Here is a 20,990-nt window from a genome sequence, read left to right on the forward strand (position 1 = left end):
TGTTTAAGTATTTCTGTGTTCAGAGAGTCCAGTCATTCATTACTTATTTGAGTCTTTTTTTTTAATAGGTTGAATCAGGCATCATTTCATTCAGCTCCAAATGTCAATGTGTGTAAGGTGAATTGGGAAAAGCATGTCCTCATAGGTGATTACTCCTCTTCCGCACAGTTCTATGTCACCTTTGCAGTCTTGGTGTTCCTGTACTGCATTGCTGCCCTTCTCCTCTATGTTGGTTACACCAACCTCTACCGGGATAGTCGCAAACTGCCCATGATCGTAAGTAACCGTTTTATCCCTTTATACAAAAATAGTATGTGCACTATAAGTAAGTTATAGTTCAAGCTAACTACAGATGTTCTTCTCACCAGAAATACAAATTATTGACATAGGTGTTTGACATGAGGAGAGCTTTAGTTATTAAGTTTACTTCAATTTTCATAGTCTGTTTATACTTCAGGGATTTTTTTTTTAAGCCTAGAAAACTAAAATATTTGATAACTTGTTAAGTTTTAAGTAGTGAACATTTAAGAACTTAGTATCTTTAATTTGAAGACTTGCAGGACACAAATCGCATTTCTATTTCTCACCCTTTTCTCCAAACTCCCTGTATACCACTACCTTTTCTCGGGGAACTGCATGGTCTTTATCAGTAAACTCGGGCCCAAAGGTCAAATCTGACCTTTTAAAATAGAATGTTTTTTAGAATGTGGCTCTACTTGACCCTTTATGTTGTACATTGTGTATGGCTGCTGTTATGCCAAACACTGGCCCAGATCCTTCTTATAGTCATTATCACTGGTATCAGTGAGTTACATTTGAATGTCAGCAGAGGATTAGATTTGAAGTCCTGATAGCCTTCTGAGGGCTTCAGAGTCTACTGAGCTAGAAATAAAAGTAATCTTTGAGATTATCAATGGCAAGTCTAGCGATAAGCCATGGTTTATGTTAGACCTCCACTATAAAGGAATGGCTGTAAGGTCAGTGTAGTGTGGAGGTTTTGCGATACTAGGCATTAGTACCTATGAAAAAAAAGCACTGAAGTCTTTAAAGAAGTTGTGAATTGACCTTAAATAGAAGGCTGTTTTAATATGAAGGAATTATTAAGTTATATTTACCAACTTATTTTTAATTTTTGCTGCTTGGATCATAAGAATGTTAATGGTAAGTAAAGAAGTAAAACATTTCTTATCATGCAGATTTCTATTCATGTCTGATAAATATAAGAAAGCTAGATGGTTTCATAAAATTCTTCTTGGCTATTAGTTATCTTTTTAAAATGTTTATTCATTACAACCTAGAAGTCTGTAGCTTTGAACATTTTAGGCATTGCCTTAAGAAGTGACTAGATTGATCACAGATAATTTTTTTAATTCTATGTTATTAAAAGATTTTTTTTTTGCATTTTGTAACTACCCCAACAAATTCCTTTTTTACTAAATAAAAAATTAACCCTCTCTTGTACTCTATCTAATAATTTAAAAAATATTATACTTAAGTAATACTAAGTTGTTTATAGAGAGCTTTCTATATGATCAAAACAATCTAGTTGTATGTCACTCAGGGAGTCATAAGTAAATTTCTATATTAGAGTGATGCTATTGATCATACAGATATTCCAGAGTTGGTCTCATCAGTGGTTTTTGCTAATAAAATGTAGGAGAAGTATTTATTTTTTGTTTCTTTTGTTTTTGTGATAAAGAGCCTCATATAGCACAGGCTGTCCTGCTAAGTAGTTAAAGATGACCTTGAACTTCCTGATCTTTCCCCTTCTGCTCTTAAGTGCCGGGAATGCAGGTGTATGCTATCATGCCCAGCAAAATGGGTGCTTCTTATTTATAAAAGTAAAATTCAGGAGCTGGTGAGATGGCTCAGGAGTTGAGAACACACATTGTTCTTCTAGAGGATCCAAGTTCAGTTCCCAGCTCCTATATTATAAGGCTCACAACTGTCTGTAACTCTAGCTCCAAGGGGATCCAGTGCCCTCTAATGGGCTCCCCTCTACTCCCTAGACACACACATGCACACAAAATTTAAAATAATAAAGTAAATTTTTAAAGTTAAATTAAATTTTGAATGATTTAAATTGAATCATAAGTATAAAAAGGAATCATATATTTTAAATGTAACATTGACTTTTAGGTACCATTGATTAATAAGCATAAGTTGTTGATTTTTAACATTCTCAATTCTATACTAAGTTATTTTAAGTATTTTAGTTTCAGATTTTTTAGTCTAGGTTTTTATCTTTTAATAATATATGACTTTTTGTATTAAGTAGCAGATGGCATAGTGGTGCACTAAATCAGGAATATCAAAAATAAAACACAGCAAAAAGGATTTTCAAACTCTAAAATCATTTACAAATCATGCTTTAACTTAGGTTGGAGCCCAGAAGCTCCAGGTAGCTGCATTGCAGGGCTCTAGGTAGAACCATTCACTTAGACTGCTGTGTCACTAGAGTCTAGGAGGACATAATTTTCAGGGATCTCAGTAATCCTTCACTTTTTTTATAAACATGGTTTCACGTGGAGGAGTTTAATGACAGGAGAGGAGAGGAGAGGAGAGGAGAGGAGAGGAGAGGAGAGGAGAGGAGAGGAGAGGAAAGGCGGGCCATGAGCATGTGGAGGGAAGGGGTGGGGTGGGGAGGACAGGGACAGAGGGGAAGAGAGCAGAGAAGCGAAGAGCCATGGAATTAAATGGAAGCCTGATTTCTTTATTGCTGATCTGAAATGTGCTACTTTTAAGTCGATTGCGCACTAACTGCTTATTTTTCTCTAGGACTTTATTGTTACTCTTGTTGCTACTTTTTTGTGGTTGGTGAGTTCCTCGGCCTGGGCTAAAGCTCTTACAGATATTAAGGTAGCTACTGGACACAGAATTGTTGAAGAACTTGATCCTTGTAAGTCAGAAGTGTCATGTTACTTTGTCTCTGTGACTAGTATGGGGTCCCTGAATGTATCCGTGGTAAGTATCTGATACTTGCACAGTTTGTTTCATTCACTAGAACAGCATTGAAGAAAGCAGTAACCTCCAATAATATGAATACATTGATTCTTGTTTTATTCAGCTGTTTGGTTCTAATTTATATGTGTGTGTGTATGTATGTATAAGTATACATATATATTTACTTATGAAAAATATGACCTGTAACCAAGATATAAAGACTGAAAAATATTAATAATGATGTGCCACCCATTGTGGTATAGTATCTTAAGTTATTCAGCCATTCTGAGAAGAATGTGAAAGGCAGTATTGTTAGCTTGTACAGCTGAGAAAACGTATGCAGCTCATGCATTATATAACTCTTAGGAGGCACAACTTTTGAGCCAGCTCTGACTTTGATCCGGTTCTCTTAAGTCTGGTTTATTAAGAATATATAAAACTAATATTTTTAAAGTTTCTTAAACCCGTAAAATTTAATATATGTAATTCATTGAATATTTTTCTATTTTATCAAGCTGAAATTTATTATCAATAATGTTGAGATATTCTATATTGGAAGGCTTTTTAAGAAAATACTTTTATATAAGTTTAAGTCAGTACTGCCCTATAAAGCAATTTACCCACGTTCTTATTTGTAACTTTGTAATGTAAGAGGCAGTACTTGAAGCTCATGCTAGCAGAGTGCTTTGAGTAGAACAAGTTCAGAAGAATTGTGTGTACATTTACACGAAGAAGTGTAAGGCATTTGCTACTTAGTACCTCAAGCTGCTTACCCAGCTCTTAATTCATAAGTCATCACAGATTGATGGAAGGACTTTGTTAAATAACAGGTAGGTTTAATTTGTTCCCCCTCTGAAATTTCATCTAGTCTCCACATGAGTATATGGAAAGAAAATTTTTGGGTGTTGATCAGTGCAGGATGTAAAGTAAAATTCTGGCTCTGGCTGTTGGAATAGCAGTGAGCAGTCGTAAGAGTGAAGGAAATAAGAGATTCAAACTATTCTGAATGAATAAAAATGAGAATTTAAAAAATATGAACTCGGCTTCCCATTGACCCTCTTCACCCTGGATACCAAAGTCTAAATTCAAATAAAAGGAAGATCTCACTTTTCTCACATGCAATCACAAGTTCTACATGCAGAAATAAAAGGTTTTCATTTTGGTTGTTTTATGTTAGATATAGAGGTTTAACATATTATGCATGTCATACATCTATAATTTGTATAGTGGCTGTATGTAGTCTTCGTTTTTTATTCTACTTTGTATGTATTTTAAAGCAAACATTAGATTTTTCATATTTGTTTTCCTCTCTCATAGATCTTTGGCTTTCTGAATATGATACTTTGGGGAGGAAATGCTTGGTTTGTGTACAAGGAGACCAGCTTACATAGTCCATCAAATACGTCAGCTTCTCATGGCCAAGGAGGTGTCCCACCCACTTCTGGAATGTAATTAAAGGGAGAAATACACTGTATGAAATGTGTGCTATACTATGCCTTGTTGCCAACATCTTGAGAAGCATTATTGTTTCTAATAAAAAGTAATGGCTTTTTCAGTAAATTGTGGGTTTAAAAATTTGCTGCTTTTCTACATAAAACGTGCCTTTTCTAGAAATTTAAGATGTAAATGTATTTTTACATGTAAGTTTGAAAATTCAGGAGCCTGTTATGAGATGATGTTACTTTTAACTGAACAATAATTTAACTAAGTTGCTTCTAAAGTGTTTACACCTTAAACTTAACATAAACCTTCACTCAGAGAACAGTTATGTTGTATCATAATATAGGAAGAATGTTTGGAATATACACTACTGGTAGTTTGTACACATCATATCCTTAAGGCTTGGCTTGTTTAAGAAAACCTATTTGCATAAATCATATTTAGAAAAAATTAGTGCAATTTTATATTTGAATATTGTTCATGTTAAAAAAAATTTGAATTGCAAAGACTGGGTATATATTTTGTTTCTGTTTTTCTAAATGACCTGCTGTACTTATTAGGTGTACTAAAATTGTCTTAGAAGCAAGAGTTTGAAAATTGTAACATGTATAGAGTTAGCTTTGCATTTGGGTTGCATGGGGTCTACTCATTATTTCTGGTGGTTTCTTAGGCTTGTGAAGAGCACGGTTCCCAAGATGGTTTTCTATGTGTCCACACTCTCAATGATGCTTGCTTACCATCCTTTGTTCATACCAAGAGAGGAAAACCTACTGTTTTCCAGACCCTGTTTAGAGGGTTACTAAAAATTAAGGTTGCCTTTTACTCTTGAAATATTTAACATTTAGTCAATGAAGTTGCTTCTCCTAAGTTTAACATTGATATTGTGAAAATAAATGCAGTTCAGATTTCTTATTTCTTAAGATTCATTCTTCCAAAGGATGATTAAGGAATTATGCTCATAAAGAACCCAAGTAAACTGTATTGTGTGTGTGCTGTCTTTACATACATACACATTTGTGTGTGTTCAGAATACAGTGCTTTTTGTTCCTGGCTTTTTTTGTTGTACATGGATTCAGACTTCCTACTCTTCCAGGATGATGTTTGTATGTAAAGCACATCTTATGGTATTGCCTTATTTTTGTTGCTTTATTCATGGCAAAGTGTCAGTTTGAGAATGTATGTTTAATAAGCAAACAATAAAAAAGTTAAAATAAAAAATGCCCTGTTGTTATATTGCAATGAACTCTTCATCCTAGAGGTATAATTGTTGGAATATGGAACCTCTTTTCAAAGCAGGAGATAGAATTACAATAGTATTCTTAAGTGCCAATAAAACAGACTAAAATGCTTCAGACACTCATTCTTGTTTGAAAAATATTTATAACTCTTAAGATTGTTTTCCTGATAAATATTTTCTAATTGGTCACTCAAATAGGAAAGATTACTGATTGAGAAGATAGAAGATACAACTTTGGGCCTGTTTCTCTATTTCTCTTGGCAGACTGCTTGTCTAGCTAGCGTGCACAGGGCCCTGGTTTCATTCCTCTGCACGACTGTATAAGCCAGCTATGACAGCTCAAGCCTGGAATCTCAGCACTCCAAGTTCAAGGTCATCCTTCCCTACTTGGGGAGTTTGAGGCTAGTCTGGGGTATGTCAGGCAGTACTATTTTCCTGTTCTCTCTCTTTCCTTACCCCCTCTTTTCCTCCCTCCTTCCACTCTTCCTTTTTCCTCCTCACCTCCCCATCCTGCAGCTAAACTACTGGGATTTGAACCTGCCCTTGGCCAGCTCAGGAGCTGACTAACAAGGTGAAGCTTACATTTGTATCTGAAAACATGGAAATAAGAATCCTGACCTTGGGCTAGAGAGATGGCTCAGGAGTTGGGAGCACTGGCTGCTCTTCCAGAGGACCCACATGACATAACCACCTAAAACTCCAAGGGGGATCCAATGTCCTCTTCTGGCTTCTATGGGTACTACATACATTCACAGACCGTATGCATACAGGCAAAACACATAAATCTTTTTTCTAACTTCAAAAACATATATGAAAAGCAAATTGGTATAGAGCTTGTGAAATGTCTTCAGCACATAGGTTCTTCAGAAATCTTAGCTGTGTCTAGGACTTAGTCTGGAGTCCAAGGGGCTAGAGGACACAGGCCGGGAAGCGGGAAAGACTTCATGCATGTAACCTTCTCTCTTTGTAGTGTTTACAATTTGGTTTTCCTTAACCAATCCTAAGTGTTTGGGTGTGTGTGTTTTTCTGTTGGTGCAGATGTTGGTAGGGCTAATGAAATAAAAAGTTAGTAGTCCATTGAAATTAGAGTAAATTCATAAAGGGCTTCTGTTAACCTCCCTCCCCTTCCCACTGCTTTTTAGTGAACATTACAGAGACAGTTTCTAGGACAAAAACAATAAAAGCTTTAACTGCCGAGAAGATAGGCCACAGAGAGCTATTTAGAGACAGACTCATTGCTAATCCTTTTAAAAGGTAAAGATCACATGGATAAAGATTTTTCAGTCTGTAAAGGGTAGGGGTGGCATTACATGATATTTTATGTTTAGGGCATAATTATAATTTTATGTAATATTCTCAGAAATAGGTGAATGTATAAAGTCATATAGAAGACTTCATATGCTCTGGATTTTTAAAAGAAATAAAATATTGCTAGAACAGCTTTTTCCCTTGAGAGAGAGCGTTGGTACCGATAGCTCAGAAATGACTGTTCTCATCAGTACTTGATGCTGCCAGGTTGTTCATCACTGCTCTGAGTTCAAAGTGTCACCCTTGTTTAAAACCTGTCTGTGATTGCTCTTGGGATTGTCCTCTCTTTCCTGTAGTTACTACCTCCTCTGCTTCTCCTGCACTCCATTCTCGTACCCTTAGCTGAGTTTTCTTCTGTGAGCCTTTTCCTGTGGATGTAAGCAGTTCCCTGCATCATCTCGCTAGTAACCCCTTGGTGATTTCATGGCTGCAGTGTTCTCCCTGCCTATGGCTTGTATTTTCACTGGATTTTGTCATATGAACTTGTTCATTGCAATGGCATGCAACTATCTTCCTCAGGGGTTTTAATTTTCTGCGATGGTTTTGGCTATGGTGAAGTCACATTTTCTTGTACACATTTTAGAATCCTCTTTTCAAGTTCCTAAAGATCCTTTGTGAGGTTTCATTTGTGAAGAATGGCACTGAATTTATACATCAATTAATTTGTGAAGTATTACCAAATTTATAATGCCACAGTTTTGTATTTATAAACATGGTATATTTCTTCACTTATACTTTATGCTTTCCAATAAAGTTGTGTAATTTTCTACATAAAGATTTAAGACTGTGCTTAGCCTCAAGAGTTTCCATGCTGTTTACACAGTTACATTAGATTATATTTTGAATTGAGTTGTAACTGTTTATTGCTGCTATATATAAACAACATGTATAGATTTTTATCTGCTGATAATTATAGAAGTTGGCAGTTTTTCAAACCTTGAATTTTTAATATGTAAATTATCCTGGTATTTAATGTTTATCATCTACAAATGGTGATAGTTTTATCATTATGTTTGGAAATTACACTAAACTTTCTAATTATTCTCTAATTATAAAGTGATCAGCAAGAAAGCCTGTTTTAAATATGTAAAGTATGCATTTACTGACATACTGAGAACTGCTTCAGCACATCACAGTAACCACAGAACTGCACAGTAGTGTATTGGTAGCTGTAGTTATATAAACCGTGGCCAGCTCAGTTGTTTCTTTGTAGAGTTGACTCCTCGGTGGGAAACACTGATCGACTTAAAGCGATCACGTGAGAACGGTCCTGTGGCTCTCAAGTTGCACTTTGACTTTGCTTGGATAAGAATATTATTTAGAGCTGGGTAGTGGTGGGGCAGCCTTTAATCCCAGCACTTAGGAGCCAGAGGCAGGCGGATCTCTAGTTTGAGTTTGAGGCCTGGTCTACAGAGTAAGTTCCAGGATGGCCAGGGCTACACAGAAAAACTCTTGAAAAATTAAAAAATAAAGGAAAAAAATGGCATTTAAAACCAAAGCCTCAATAGCTTGTTGAGTTACAAAGAATGTGGTTGGGTTCTTTAAGCTGGTTTTTGTTGAGGCGTAATTGACACATAATAAATTACACATGTCTGAGGTATACAGTTTTAATATTGAAATGTATCTAATGAGGGCTCACCACATCTAGAAAATGAACCAGTATCAGTTACTGCCCAGAGTGGCTCCTACCCCTCTGCCTTACCCACTCCAGCAACTGTTGTCACTGGGTGTTCTCCAGAATGTTATGTGGCCCATACTATAATTATTTTTCTGAGTGGTGTGTGTGTGAATTACCACAACTTGCATTTGTATTCCTTTGTTGGTAAAGAGGCTGCTTGGAGCTTTAGGCTAATGACAGTTCACAAGTCCTTATGCTAGGTGCAGTGGAACATACTTACAACCTCAGTACTTGGGAGGCTGAGGCAAAAGAATTTTGAGTTTGAAGAAAGGCTGGACTGTATAATGAAACCCTATTTCAAAAGGGGTAACAAAAGGACAAAAAAGTGTTAGTTCTGGCACATAACTTTAGACTCCACACTCAGGAGGCAGAAGTAGGCAGATCTTGCTGAATCCAAGTCCAGCCTGGCCTACACAGTGAGTTCAAGATCAGCCAGGGTTAGTTACATAGTGTGTTGGCTAGCTTTATGTTAACCTGACACAAGCTAGAGTCATCAGAGCAGAGGAAGCCTCCATTGAGAAAATGCTTGGATAAAGGCAGGCCTGTAGGGCATTTTCTTAATTAGTGATTGATGGGGAAGGACCCAGCCCACTGTGGGTGGTGCCACCCCATGGCTGGTGTTCCTTGGTTCTATAAGAAGGCCTGTTGAACGAGCCAGTAAACAGCATTCTTCATGACCCGCTGCATCAGGTCTTGCCTCCAGGCTCCTGCCCTGCTTGAGTTCTTGATTTCCTTCAGTGATGATCGCTGATGTGGAAGCATAAGCCAAAGAAACTCTCCTCTCCAAGTTGATTTTGGTCATGGAGTTTTAACACAGCAATAGAAACCCTAACTAGGACACAGTGAGACCCTGTCTCAAAGACAACAAGCCAAAACAACAACAAAATGTGTGGGCATCCTTTACTAGTAAAGACCTCAACATGGTATATTCCCGCCTTTCTCTCACTGGGGAGGGAGAGGCAAGAGGATCTGGGGTTAAAGGCCAGCCTCCGTTACAGGATACCACCCTCCCCATCACACACACAAAAGTAGGGCTGGAGGGTGGCTGAGCACTTAACACTTCAGTCTCCAGTGTCTGTCGGCCATCTAGCTCCTGTTCAGGGCATCCTATGTTCTCTTCCATGGACATAACATACACATGTGGACACATACATACCTGTAACGGTTTTAAAAGCTATGTTAAAGGAAAACTATTAGTAGAACAGCAGGACCACGTGGTAGTGATATTTTAACTTGAGAAGCTGCCATGGTGGTTCTGTACCATCAGGATATGAGACTCCAGTTAACATCTTTACATCTTTTTGGGAACGTGGGCAGAGTTTGGAATAGTTTTGGGCTCTGTAGTAGTGCCGTTGTGGTTCTGATTCTAAAAATAAACCTGCTATTGTATTTTTTTTTCACTTTGTCTTTCAAAGAGCAGACTTACTGTTTTGTGTTTTTTAATTTAATTGTATTTTCCCTTATGGATTTACTTTTGATGTGACTAAACCCTCTCCTCTCCAAGTTGTTTTTGGTCATGGTGTTTTAGCATAGCAGAAGTACACCGAGGCTCCCAGTCCAGCCCCGTTTAGCCTGTACACATAGGCCAGATCGTCCAGATCAGGACAACACGTCCCTGCAGCTCTCTCCGGACAGAGGAGCTGACTGCAGTGAGTTGAAGGCTCGAAGATTTGGGACCACCTGGCTCCTCCATCCTCTGTCAAACATCCTGTGCAAGCACACGGGATGTGGAACTTCCTACTACCCCAGAAGTCAGACCTTTCCTTTGGGGGATTGATCAGAGATTCCTTGGTGGGGGTACTGGGGGAGGGGCTTTGAAAAGGCTCCTGGCCCTGTCCCACTCCCATCCCTCTCATGCCCTCTTTCTCTCTCATCCTCCATGAATGAATCATCTCTGCCTGCCTTCTCTTTAAGGCCACGATGAGATGAGTCTAGATCTCCTTATATTGCTCTCCCTCCCACCTCTAGGCCTTGAGCCTCTCATACTAATGGAGGTAACTGCCTTGGCCCCCTTTGCAAACCACAGCTGCTGCTTCCATTGTTACAGTTAACACTCCCATCCCCCACACCACACACCTTCTAACACACTAAAGAGTTAGATTAGCAAAGGCTCCGTTCTTTTTTGCCAAGAACAGAAAGACCCTCTGGTGACTTAGCACTTATTTGTATCATATTAGCCAAACGCCTTACTGTTTTGAAGAATATAAATGAAGTCTACCCAGACATTTATACCCTCTACACATAGGCTCAGAGGGCAACTCTGTCCTCTGCTGCAGAGACACTATAACAGGATTAGGGATGAGACCCTTTGCATTGGTTTGACAATGTGTCGGTTATTATCCTTAGCAAGGGCAATTTCAATGGAATTTAGGGCTGGCCTAATTAGAGTCAGACAAGAGAATACCAGGTGAGAGGATGAAAAGGAGCAAATGCCAGTGATTCTTTTGAGGTCCTTTGCTGCAAAGGGAAATGGAATTTGAATAGCGGGTTTTATTTTTTAAGCTGAAAGAAAACATTGATTCCCTTAGAACTGGAAATGCTTGCTGATAAGGGGAAGAAAGGACAGATGATTGCAGGGCCAGAGACAGGTGGAAAGGCAGGATCCTGAGGGAAGGCTGTCTTGATGAAAGCACACACAGTCCAATGCATTAGGGGATAATTGTGTGTCTTTGCACTTGTGTGTTCTGATGTGTGTGAGCAAGTAGGTGTGTGTGTGTGTGTGTGTGTGTCTTCAGAGGCCGGATGGTTGAGCCTCCTGCGTTTTCCACACTGAAACTGGAGTTCACTGATTCTTTTAGGCAGACAGTGAGATCCAGCTCTGCTTCCCTCATGATGGAATGGCAACCGCACTCTACGGCACCCGGTTTACACAAGCATGGTGGGGACTGAACCAAGATCCTCATGAGCCATCTCCCAGCCCTGCCTAAAACAATTTTTAAAGAAGTTGCTTCGATTTTGTGGGCAAAGAGCATTCTCTTTGATTGTGTCTGTGTTCTGAAAATAAGCAATATCATCATCTGAGAATGTGCAAGAAGACAATATACAGTCGGTGAGCAAGAGGGCAAGAGACACTGCTAGGTATGGTGGGCACTTGTGATTCCAATATGTGTGAAGTGGAGGTAAGACAAGTGGGGTCGGGGATGGGGCTAGAGAGAGGCCCCATCTCAAAACAACTAACGACTAGGCCTGGAGCTTGCTTAGATCCATAGTACTGAAAATGTTCTAAGAAGACCGTACACGGGATTGTAGCCAACACAACAGGACAAGGAAAAAAAAAACTATCCAAAAGGAGAAACTAAGCTATTACTATTAGATAATAAGCGTCCAGGTCCAGGAGACCCAAGACGAGCTTCGGTCACCAGAAGTAGCTCAGAGAGATGGAAGGATGGAAGATAAATATACCCAAACTGCACAAACAATTACTGTAAGAAAGTCCAAGTAACGTTGTGCGCTAGACGCTACCACTGTATTAGCAAAGAAGCTAGAATGAGGAAAGATATTGAGTACCCCAAGGGGAGAAAGAACAAGCTTTAGAAGTTGAGAGCACTGCTAGAAGAACTGAGGTGTAGAACTATTACTAACCACTAAAAAGGCAAGCCATGCTAACCCAGCCCAGCCATGCTCCCTGGCAGGGGGAGAGCAAGCAGAGGCACCAGGAGTTGCAGGTTTTGGTGAGATTGTAATTCCTTCAGCCAGGAGAGAAGAAGAATCCCATATTAACCTTCCATATGATTCAAAGAACATTGGCCAGGCACCATTTTAAAAAAGAAACCTGGGGTTGGGGATTTAGCTCAGTGGTAGCACTTGCCTAGGAAGCGCAAGGCCCTGGGTTCAGTCCCCAGCTCCGAAAAAAAGAACCAAAAAAAAAAAAAAAAAAAAAAAGAAACCTGTATAAAAGTGAGCTGCCCTGGCAACCAGATATTAGGAACAGTCACAAGTCAGGGAAGCTGACCTTATGTGCCAGAGCCCCAGGCTGAGAGGGATGGGACAGTTGTGCAGATTGGGGTGGGGATGGGGTTGCAGGTACTGAGAAGCTGAAAATGGTAGGCAGTAGGAAGCTGTCTAGGCAACGACATGCACAGGGGAAAGTAGCAGACTCCTCAGCAGTGACTAACTGGAGGCTGACAGCCCTGCCCCTGAGATCGGGGGTGGAGTAAATGAAGCATCAATTCACTGCTATGGAGTCTGAGCTCTGAGGCTCCAGTGGAATGAGTCGCCCACAGCCATAACTCCCATGTCTAGAGCAGGGGTTCAACGCTCAGGAGGCTTTGGAAATTACAGAGGCAGGTCTTCCACCTACACAGATTATAGTGCTAGAGTTGCTTCCCCATGTCCAGTGCACTAGGAAGACACTTCCGTCCATATGGCACTTTAGCCACAAGTGTATGATCTGGGGAGTCTCCCAAGGGTAAGTGTCTTAATCACTGCTCACTTGCTGGGAAGAGATACCATGACCTTAGAACTTATAAAAGAAAGCATTTGAATGGGGGCTTGCTTACAGTTTCAGAGGCTTGCCTGATTATTGTCATAACAGGGAGTACGGTGGCACACAGGCAGACATGGTGCTGGAGAAGCAGGTGAGACCTACACCCTGACCCACAGGCAGAAGGAAAAGAGAACCACTGGGCCTGGCTTGGACTTATGAAACCTCAAAGTTCACCCTGAGTGACACACTTCAACCATAAGGCTAGACCTACTTCTACAAGGCCACGCCTCCTAATCCTTCTCAAGTAGTGCCACTCCCTGATGACTAACATTCAAATATTTAAGACTATGGGGTCATTCTTACTCAAACCACCACAGTGGGGTAAGCTGCTTAACCCACAGACCACAAAGCTAGTGGGCACTTGGATACATAAAGAGAAGTGACTACTACAGACAGTTCTAACAGGCATTGAGCACCTGTCTCATGTAACGCAATCCCATGAAAGATACATAGTAGGTGTGTTATAGCAATCTGTGAGGAAAATATAACAATAGTGACACTATTATATACACTAGAGATGCAATATATACACTAAATGTTGGGGCTCCTAATTTCATAAAACAAACATTAACTGCATAAAAGGTCTCATGGGTCCTGATACAATGGAAGTAGATAATTTGAGTCCCCTAATGATATACCTCAAGATCTCAAACAAAACAAGCAGCAACTTTCAGAGCAGAGAGGCTGGAGAGATGGTTCAGCAGTTAAGAGTATTAGTTGCTCTTCCAGAGGACTCAAATGTTAGTCCTAGCACCCACATGGTAGTCTAACTCTGGTCCCAAGGGATCCAGTGTCCTCTTGTAGTCTCTGCAGACATCAGACACTCGGTGCACAGATACAGATTTAGGCAAAACATCCATACACATAAAATAATAAAATGTTTTACAAAATTTAAGTCAGGGCAAAAAAATCATTAAATGGACACTAAAAACAACACATAGAATCAAAGAAGAAGTCATTTGAAAAAAAGAAATAAGACCAACTAACCCCTAATGAAAAGAAAGAGAAGTCCAAACTAATAAAATTGCATAAGGAAAAAAAGATTACAGTAGATACCAATAAAATCCTGAGGACTACCAGGAAGTGTTTTGAAAACATATTTCAGAAACATAGAAAGTTTAGAAGAAATAGATAAATGTCTAGATACATATAGCCTACGAAAATTAAATCTGGACATTTACAGCTTCAGTGGGTCCTTTAACAGGCAACAGGATTGAAACAGGAACAAAAAGTCAACAAAGACTAACCCAGAACTAGATAGATCACTTGTCAGATGCCAGTAAGCCTTTAAAATAAGCTCCTTGAACTGTTAAAGTAGAAAATGGAGGACATAGCCACTCACTGTACAAAGTCAGTATTCCCTTGATAACAAAACCTGAGGAAGACACAGCAGATAAAACTATTAATCAACTTCCTTGATAAACACAGATGCAAACATTCTTGATAAGACTCTGGAAAACTGACTTCTAGAAGGCATTAAGAAAACCATATGCCATAGCCAAGTAGTTTTCCCTCCAGAGACGCACAGATGGTTCAGAAGATGTAAATTAGTCCGTGTGACACAGCACAGAAATAGACTCGAAATCACATGATCTTCTCAGGAGTCTCAGGAAAGAGCTCACTGACATTTAAGAAAAGCCTGAACAAACCAGGAAGGGATAGATTATATCTCAAAATTATAGGCATGTGTAGATAAAGCCCGGCTGACAGTAGAGGAATAAGAGGAAACTGACAGCATTTCCTCTGTACAGAAATGAGGCCCACTTACTTAGTTTATTTACAAGTATTTGAAGTATTTCTAGAGTAGTAAGAGAAAGAAATAAAAGGAATGTAAATAAGAAAGGAAGAAATCAAGCCATCCCTATTGGCAGACAACGTAATCCTATACTTTGAAGACCCTAAAGGTTCCATAAGAAAACTCTTAGACCTGTTCAACACCTTCAAGAAAGTAGCAAGACATAAAAATCAATGTACAAAAATCAGTAGCCTTTCTATATACCAATAATGAACTTGCTGGGATCAAGAAAAAAATCATTCATACTAGCTTTTTTAAAATCTAATAATAAGTCTAATCAAGGAAGTAAAACACCTCTACAGTGAAAATGTTAAGACACCAAAGAATCTTGAAACAGAAGATGAAACGAACTTCCATGTTCATTGCCAGGCATAATTAATCCTGTGACAATGGCTATATTGTCTAATGCAATCTGCAGATTTAATGCAGTTCCCCTGAAAATTCAAACGGGATTGTGTGAAGTTAAGACCTTTTGCACATCACTGGAAACAGTCAGAAGGGCAATGAGACAGTTTACAGAGTTGAAGAAAATCTGTGCCAACCAAACATCTGGTGAGATTAATTCCTACATCTTATAAAGAACTCCAAAAAAAATTAAATAGATAAATACTGCCCCATCAAGCAAATCGTCCAATCTGAGTGAGCTAACAGACTGAACAAACAGGTCTCAGAGTAAGAAATACAAGTGGCCAAAAAAGGAAGGAGGAAATAGTTGGGAAAATATCTGGCACCTTTATCCATCATTGAAATTCAAACTTAAACTGCTTTGACAGTACATCTCACTCTATTCTGAGCCGATGCGGTTAAAACAACCTATGACAGCAGATGTTGGTGTCGAAGTAGAAGGAGCCCTGTATGCTTCTGATGGGACCGCTCACAAGTGCAGACACTATGGAAGTAAGTGTGGATGCTCGGGGGGGGGGGGGGGGGAATAGGACTCCTGTTCAGATAAAGGGTTAAACTGAAGTTCCCACACACAGGAACTAATGCTCCTCCACGAAGCCCTTCCTGGATTGCCAATAAAAAGCCTGGTGCTAGGTATGAGGCACCTATCCTTGACTTGTTGATCAGAGGTATCCTAGAGACCCCAAAACAATACAGACTATTTCCACCGCTCTTGGTTGCTCACCAGAACTTGATGGCAAACCCCTGTTGCTGAAGACACCGTGTACTTTGGTTATAGAATATGGAGAAATCAAGTTGGTGCTGATCTGGAAGCTTCCTCCCTGCTAACAAAATTTCACAGTACCAGACAGTGTTATGTAAGCTGCTGTGAGGGAAATGTCACCAACAGTCGTACCCAGCTGTAAGTCCTGTGAGCTACAATGACAGACATGATGACACATGCCCATGGGTGCGATGGTGCTGAACACTACCCAGCTAAACTACTGTTTTCTGGCTGGATTTAAGGACCAATCTGAGGAGGAAACTCATGCCTTCAATGGTGCAGGGTTGGGGAGTTCAAAGACTCCAGGTTCAAAGAACCTTCTACTCTTAATTTACTAAACATAATGTCCATACTTCCTTCTAAATTTGTATCTCTCTGCCCATAGATTAGTTCACCCACTCAGGCCTCATCACAGAAGTTTCTTTGTGTGGTGGACAATGGATAATGCAGGAACTCGTAACTCATCAAAGCACAGAGAATGAGTGTCAGCACCGTGCTCAGCCACAGATGGGACGTCTGCATCCCCTCTCCCACAGCTCAGGGACCATCACTGAAGGAGGGTGGAAAGATTTTAAGAGCCAGAAGTTGGGGAAGACCAGAGAGAAGCAGAGTCTGAACATGACAGAGCCACTGTCACCATGAACTCAGAGTTGCTGCATTTGATGCACAGGACCCACGGAAGAGGTTGGGCATCCCTTATCCAAAGTGTCTGGAACCAAGTGGTTTGGAGTTCAGATATTTTGGTTAGGTGGTCTTTGAAAAGGTGAACACTTGAAGAGAAAACCGGGGTGTCTGGTCAGGCATGCGTAGAAGGGAAGCATCTTGGCAGCCCTAGGGAGAGGCAAGGCTCAGTGGTAAGAGCATGCCCATCAGAGACCGTCCAGAGGGACATGACATATGAGTGTTATGAAATATGGCATTTATTTAGAAGATTAGGTCTGAAGCCATGGTGCTTGCAGTGGTTTGAATATGCTTGCCCTGTGGGAAGTGACACTATTAGGAAGAGTGGCCTTATTGGAGGTGTAGCCTTATTTGAGGAATCGTGTCACTGCGGAGGCAGGAGTTTGAGGTCCCATAAACATGCTCTGACCAGTGTGATCCAGACCATCCTCCTGGATGCCTGAGCAATACAGTCTCCTTCTGGTTGCCTTTGGATCAACATGTGGAACACTCAGCTCCTTCTCCAGCACCACGTCTGCCTGCACGCTGTCGTGCTTCCCACCATGATGATAATAGACTAATCCTCTGAACTGTAAGGCAGTCCAAATAAATGTTTGCTTTTATAAGAGTTGCCTTAGTCATGGTATCTCTTCACAGCAATGAAACCTTACCTAAGAATGGACCTAGCCCTGCCCCTGTGACACACTTCCTCCACACATACTCCAACAAGCCCGCAGCTCCTAATAGTGCCACTCCCTATGGGACTATGGGGGCCATTTTTATTCAGACCATCACACCAATGAGTTCATTTTTTAAATGTTTAAATTTGTTTTGTTTATTTGAGACAGCTCTATCAATCCCAGAACTTGTGGCCCTCTTGTCTCAGCCTCCTGAGTATGGGGATTATGAGCATATGCCACCTACCCAGCTTATAAATTCATTTTTGAAAAGCAGTGAATATCGAGCACCAATGTAGGAGGTGAAAGGATGTGATTGACAGGTTAGGACAGAGTAAAGGCTGTTGCTTCTTCCAGGTGGGGATAGTAGTAGGGGGTGGGAATAGAAGTAGGGAGTCGGGGATAGGAGGAGGAGGGTTTGGGGAGAGTCAGAAGGGGTAGGGAGAGTGGGAGGGATGGGGCCAGGAGTCTAGCCCAGGATTGGGTGTCAGCCTTATCATGTTCTTCAATGCATGAGAGTGACATAAAGGCAAAAGGCCAACTGTACACTAGTAACAGTGGGCCGTCCATGGAGAATGTTTATCAATGCTTTACGCATGTTAGCGAATTTTTTAAAAGCATATGTTCATGAGAACTGTAAAGGAACTTTCCCTTAACCCCACTACCCAAAGACAGCAGACAGTTCCTTAAATGTTCCACTAATGACCCAGAACAAGCTTTCAAATGAAATGTGAAGTGTTGCAGTTCTCCTCAACCAACCGTCAAGCAGTGTCCTGTGACACTCTCTGCAGTCATGGCCAGGGGATAGAAAACCTTGGCTCTGAACTTTAGGACAGAAAACAACAAAGTGTCCTGGAAGCCTCTTTAGGGACGGGTTTCTATTTGTTTATTTTAAAGTTGAGCTCCAAAATGATTGTCTAAACTCTAGGGCTAGAAAGTATTGCAGGGTAAATGCTCATCCAAGCTCTAACATTTGTTTTAGACCAGGTTTATACTGTCACACGCTTTATAATTTTCCTGTGTGGTTGCTTATCAAAACTTTTATAACATTATACACTCTTCATTTTCCGTACTGCAATATAGAAAGCAGTTTTAATTCAGAATGAGTAAACTAACTAAATGTAGGGTTTAATTTTGCTTTGTTTTTATTGTTGTTGTTTGTTTGTTTGTTTGTGTTTATTTTGATTAAAAGAGTCTCTCTGGTGTTTGTTTGTTTTAGTGTGTTCGTTTGTTTTTTAGTGTTTTTGTTTGTTTGTTTTCCCGACTGTTCCAGAATTCAAGATCCTCCTGTCTCAGACTCTCAAGTGTGACACCATGGTTCATGGAGGTGCTTTAAAAGCAACATCCTTCCTCAGACAAGCTCACACACAGTGCTTACTACCTCACAGGCAGAGCTAGTCACTGGATACTGTGAAAAGTAAGTGACCGCAGGTAAAATTCCAAAGAAAACTCAGTCTCTAAGTTTCTTGTATGCTTCCAACTATCTGAACTTGGGACTGAGACTCTCCTTCCTACCTCAGGGTTAGCATAGGGCCTGTGGGCTGCCAGCATGCCAAGGTCCCAGGTAGCAGTAGGAGGCCACCAAGTGCACACAGTAAGTCTACCCCCATTCCCTCACTAGCTCTTGGGCTCACTGTAAAGCACACAGTGTTCTGACGGAAAACATCTAGTCAAATCTGATGTGTTTAATGTAGACTCCCTGATCAGGAATGCAGCCCTAGAGGTGAAAATTTGTTCTCAGGGTTAAAAGGAAAAACAAAATCTATCTTGTGGAAACCAGTTGTAGGGTGATTTGCTTTGCATGTAGGCATTAAGAACAAGAGTATTCGCACTCAGCTTACTGAGCCTCTTAGGCAACAAGGGAAGCTTAACGGAAAGAATGGAAGCTGGTGTGGAGTTGCACCTCACTGGAGACTGCCCTGGCACACTCACCCAGATGGTGGGGTTCTCCTTGGAAAGGGAAAGATCCGCCCTAAGCAGACCTTGACCTGCTATTTATTACAAAACTTACTGGAAATCTTTCATGGTAATGACTGAGGCTGGCTGGTCACTGACATTTTAATTACCTAGTCTCTGAAGAACTGTAGGTGTTTCTGATATGACTGATGACCTGGTGCTTGACACAATCACTTCACATTATCATACCAAAGGTTCTTCAGACTTATTTCTGGTTGACCATCCTCTCAGGCTGCCACTCCCCAAAAGTCATCTCGAAAATTTTTCTGCCCTACAGCTGTTCTGAGGAGTCAGTTAATGACGTGTTAAAACAAATCCTTAAATGCCTCAGGAATGAGCTGGCTGGACCTTGGGCCTGGCTATCTGGAAGGCAGTAAGCCCCTGAAATCCACCTCCAGCTTTCCTTGTGATCCTCTGGTTGTCTTTCATGATGCAGGAAATCCCATCTTGAAATTTTTTTCAGAAGTAGGACAGAGATCTGAAATAGGCCTGGCAGCTTAATCAGGACTGGCTGTCTCTGTCAGCAATATATAAAATGTGTTTTTCAAGGATAAAAAAGTTTGGGTCCTACTTAGGCCATAAGAAGATACATGATCTCTGTACTCCCAACCCCCATACTGTTTACCTTTGTGCTTAAACAGGAATCAATGCCTTCCCCAGACCTAAGGCTTCTTAGAGCCAATCCCCTTTCAACAGAACCGCATTTGGGTGAGTGTCGGTCTCCAGTGAGGTGAAACTCCACACCAGCTTCCATTTCTGGCAGCTAAGCTTTCCTGGTTGCCTAAGAGGCTCAGTAAGGTGAGTGTGAATACTCTTGTTTTTAACACCTACACAGGTGGTTTCCAAAGAGATCAGAAGAATTTGTGCACGCCTACAAGGTACTCATCTAAAGCATCTTGGGGCAAGGGCTCTGTGATAGAACACCCGATTTATTTGTTATGCAAAGCTTCACCCCCAAATACCAGCTCACTGAGTTCTCAGAATGTCCTCACAGGGATGCCTGATGCACCATGCTTCCTGTTTTCTGTAGAATTAGCACAGCATGCTCAAAGCATTGAGGCATGAAAGCAGACGGTTCTGAGGAGTAACCATGGCGGCTGTATCTCTTGTACCTCTGTACCTCATCTCTCTTCATGTTCTCAGGTGACTAAACCTGTGATCCTAACTCCGTCTTCAACAGTGTAAGGCAAATGCTCAGGGGAAGCTGGGATGGTCCTCTGCTTCCCCGAGACACGTGAAGGCTCAGCTAAAATAGAGACAGAGAAGTATAAGTTGCACGCAGTCCAGCTTCTCAGAGTGGGGTACACATGTTTTGGAGAACAGCGGAGTGGGGTGAGTCTGAGGAGAGGAACTACAGAAGAAAAGCAACATCACCCCCTTTAGTTTCTCCAGAATTAAATGAAATGCCTAGGTTTTAACTCTAAGTTAAGAAGTCCTGTTGCCACTAAGACAAGCCTTCCTTTTCTGAAGTGGGTCTGGCTATGCCCACACTGGACACTAACCATTGCCCTAAGGCTGAGCACGATCAGCCTTTGGTCCCTGGTTGCACCCATGTGTGTAGAACTCCTGCTGTGTGGCAGATGAGAACAATGTGGCTCCCTCCTGGGGATCTCACAGTCCAGTGAGAAGGAACAAGTCAACT

General features: G+C 40.7%; 1 protein-coding gene across 2 annotated transcripts in view; it reads left to right on the forward strand.

Annotated features, from left to right (window-relative positions):
- Nucleotides 1-4,503, forward strand: part of Sypl1 (synaptophysin-like 1) — an 18,965-nt gene extending 14,462 nt beyond the window's left edge. Inside the window, exons 4-6 of one of the 2 annotated variants that reach the window (NM_001014263.1) lie at nt 69-276; nt 2,779-2,964; nt 4,261-4,498. In NM_001014263.1, coding sequence (NP_001014285.1) covers nt 69-276; nt 2,779-2,964; nt 4,261-4,395 — 529 coding nt within the window. In that variant the 3' untranslated portion in view covers nt 4,396-4,498. Of the gene's footprint in view, nt 1-68; nt 277-2,778; nt 2,965-4,260 lie in introns of both variants that reach the window. The other variant, XM_039112628.2, reaches the window with a different exon arrangement.
- Nucleotides 4,504-20,990: the final 16,487 nt, after the last annotated feature.

Source organism: Rattus norvegicus, chromosome 6, assembly GCF_036323735.1.
Source record: "Rattus norvegicus strain BN/NHsdMcwi chromosome 6, GRCr8, whole genome shotgun sequence".
Taxonomy (NCBI): domain Eukaryota; kingdom Metazoa; phylum Chordata; class Mammalia; order Rodentia; family Muridae; genus Rattus; species Rattus norvegicus.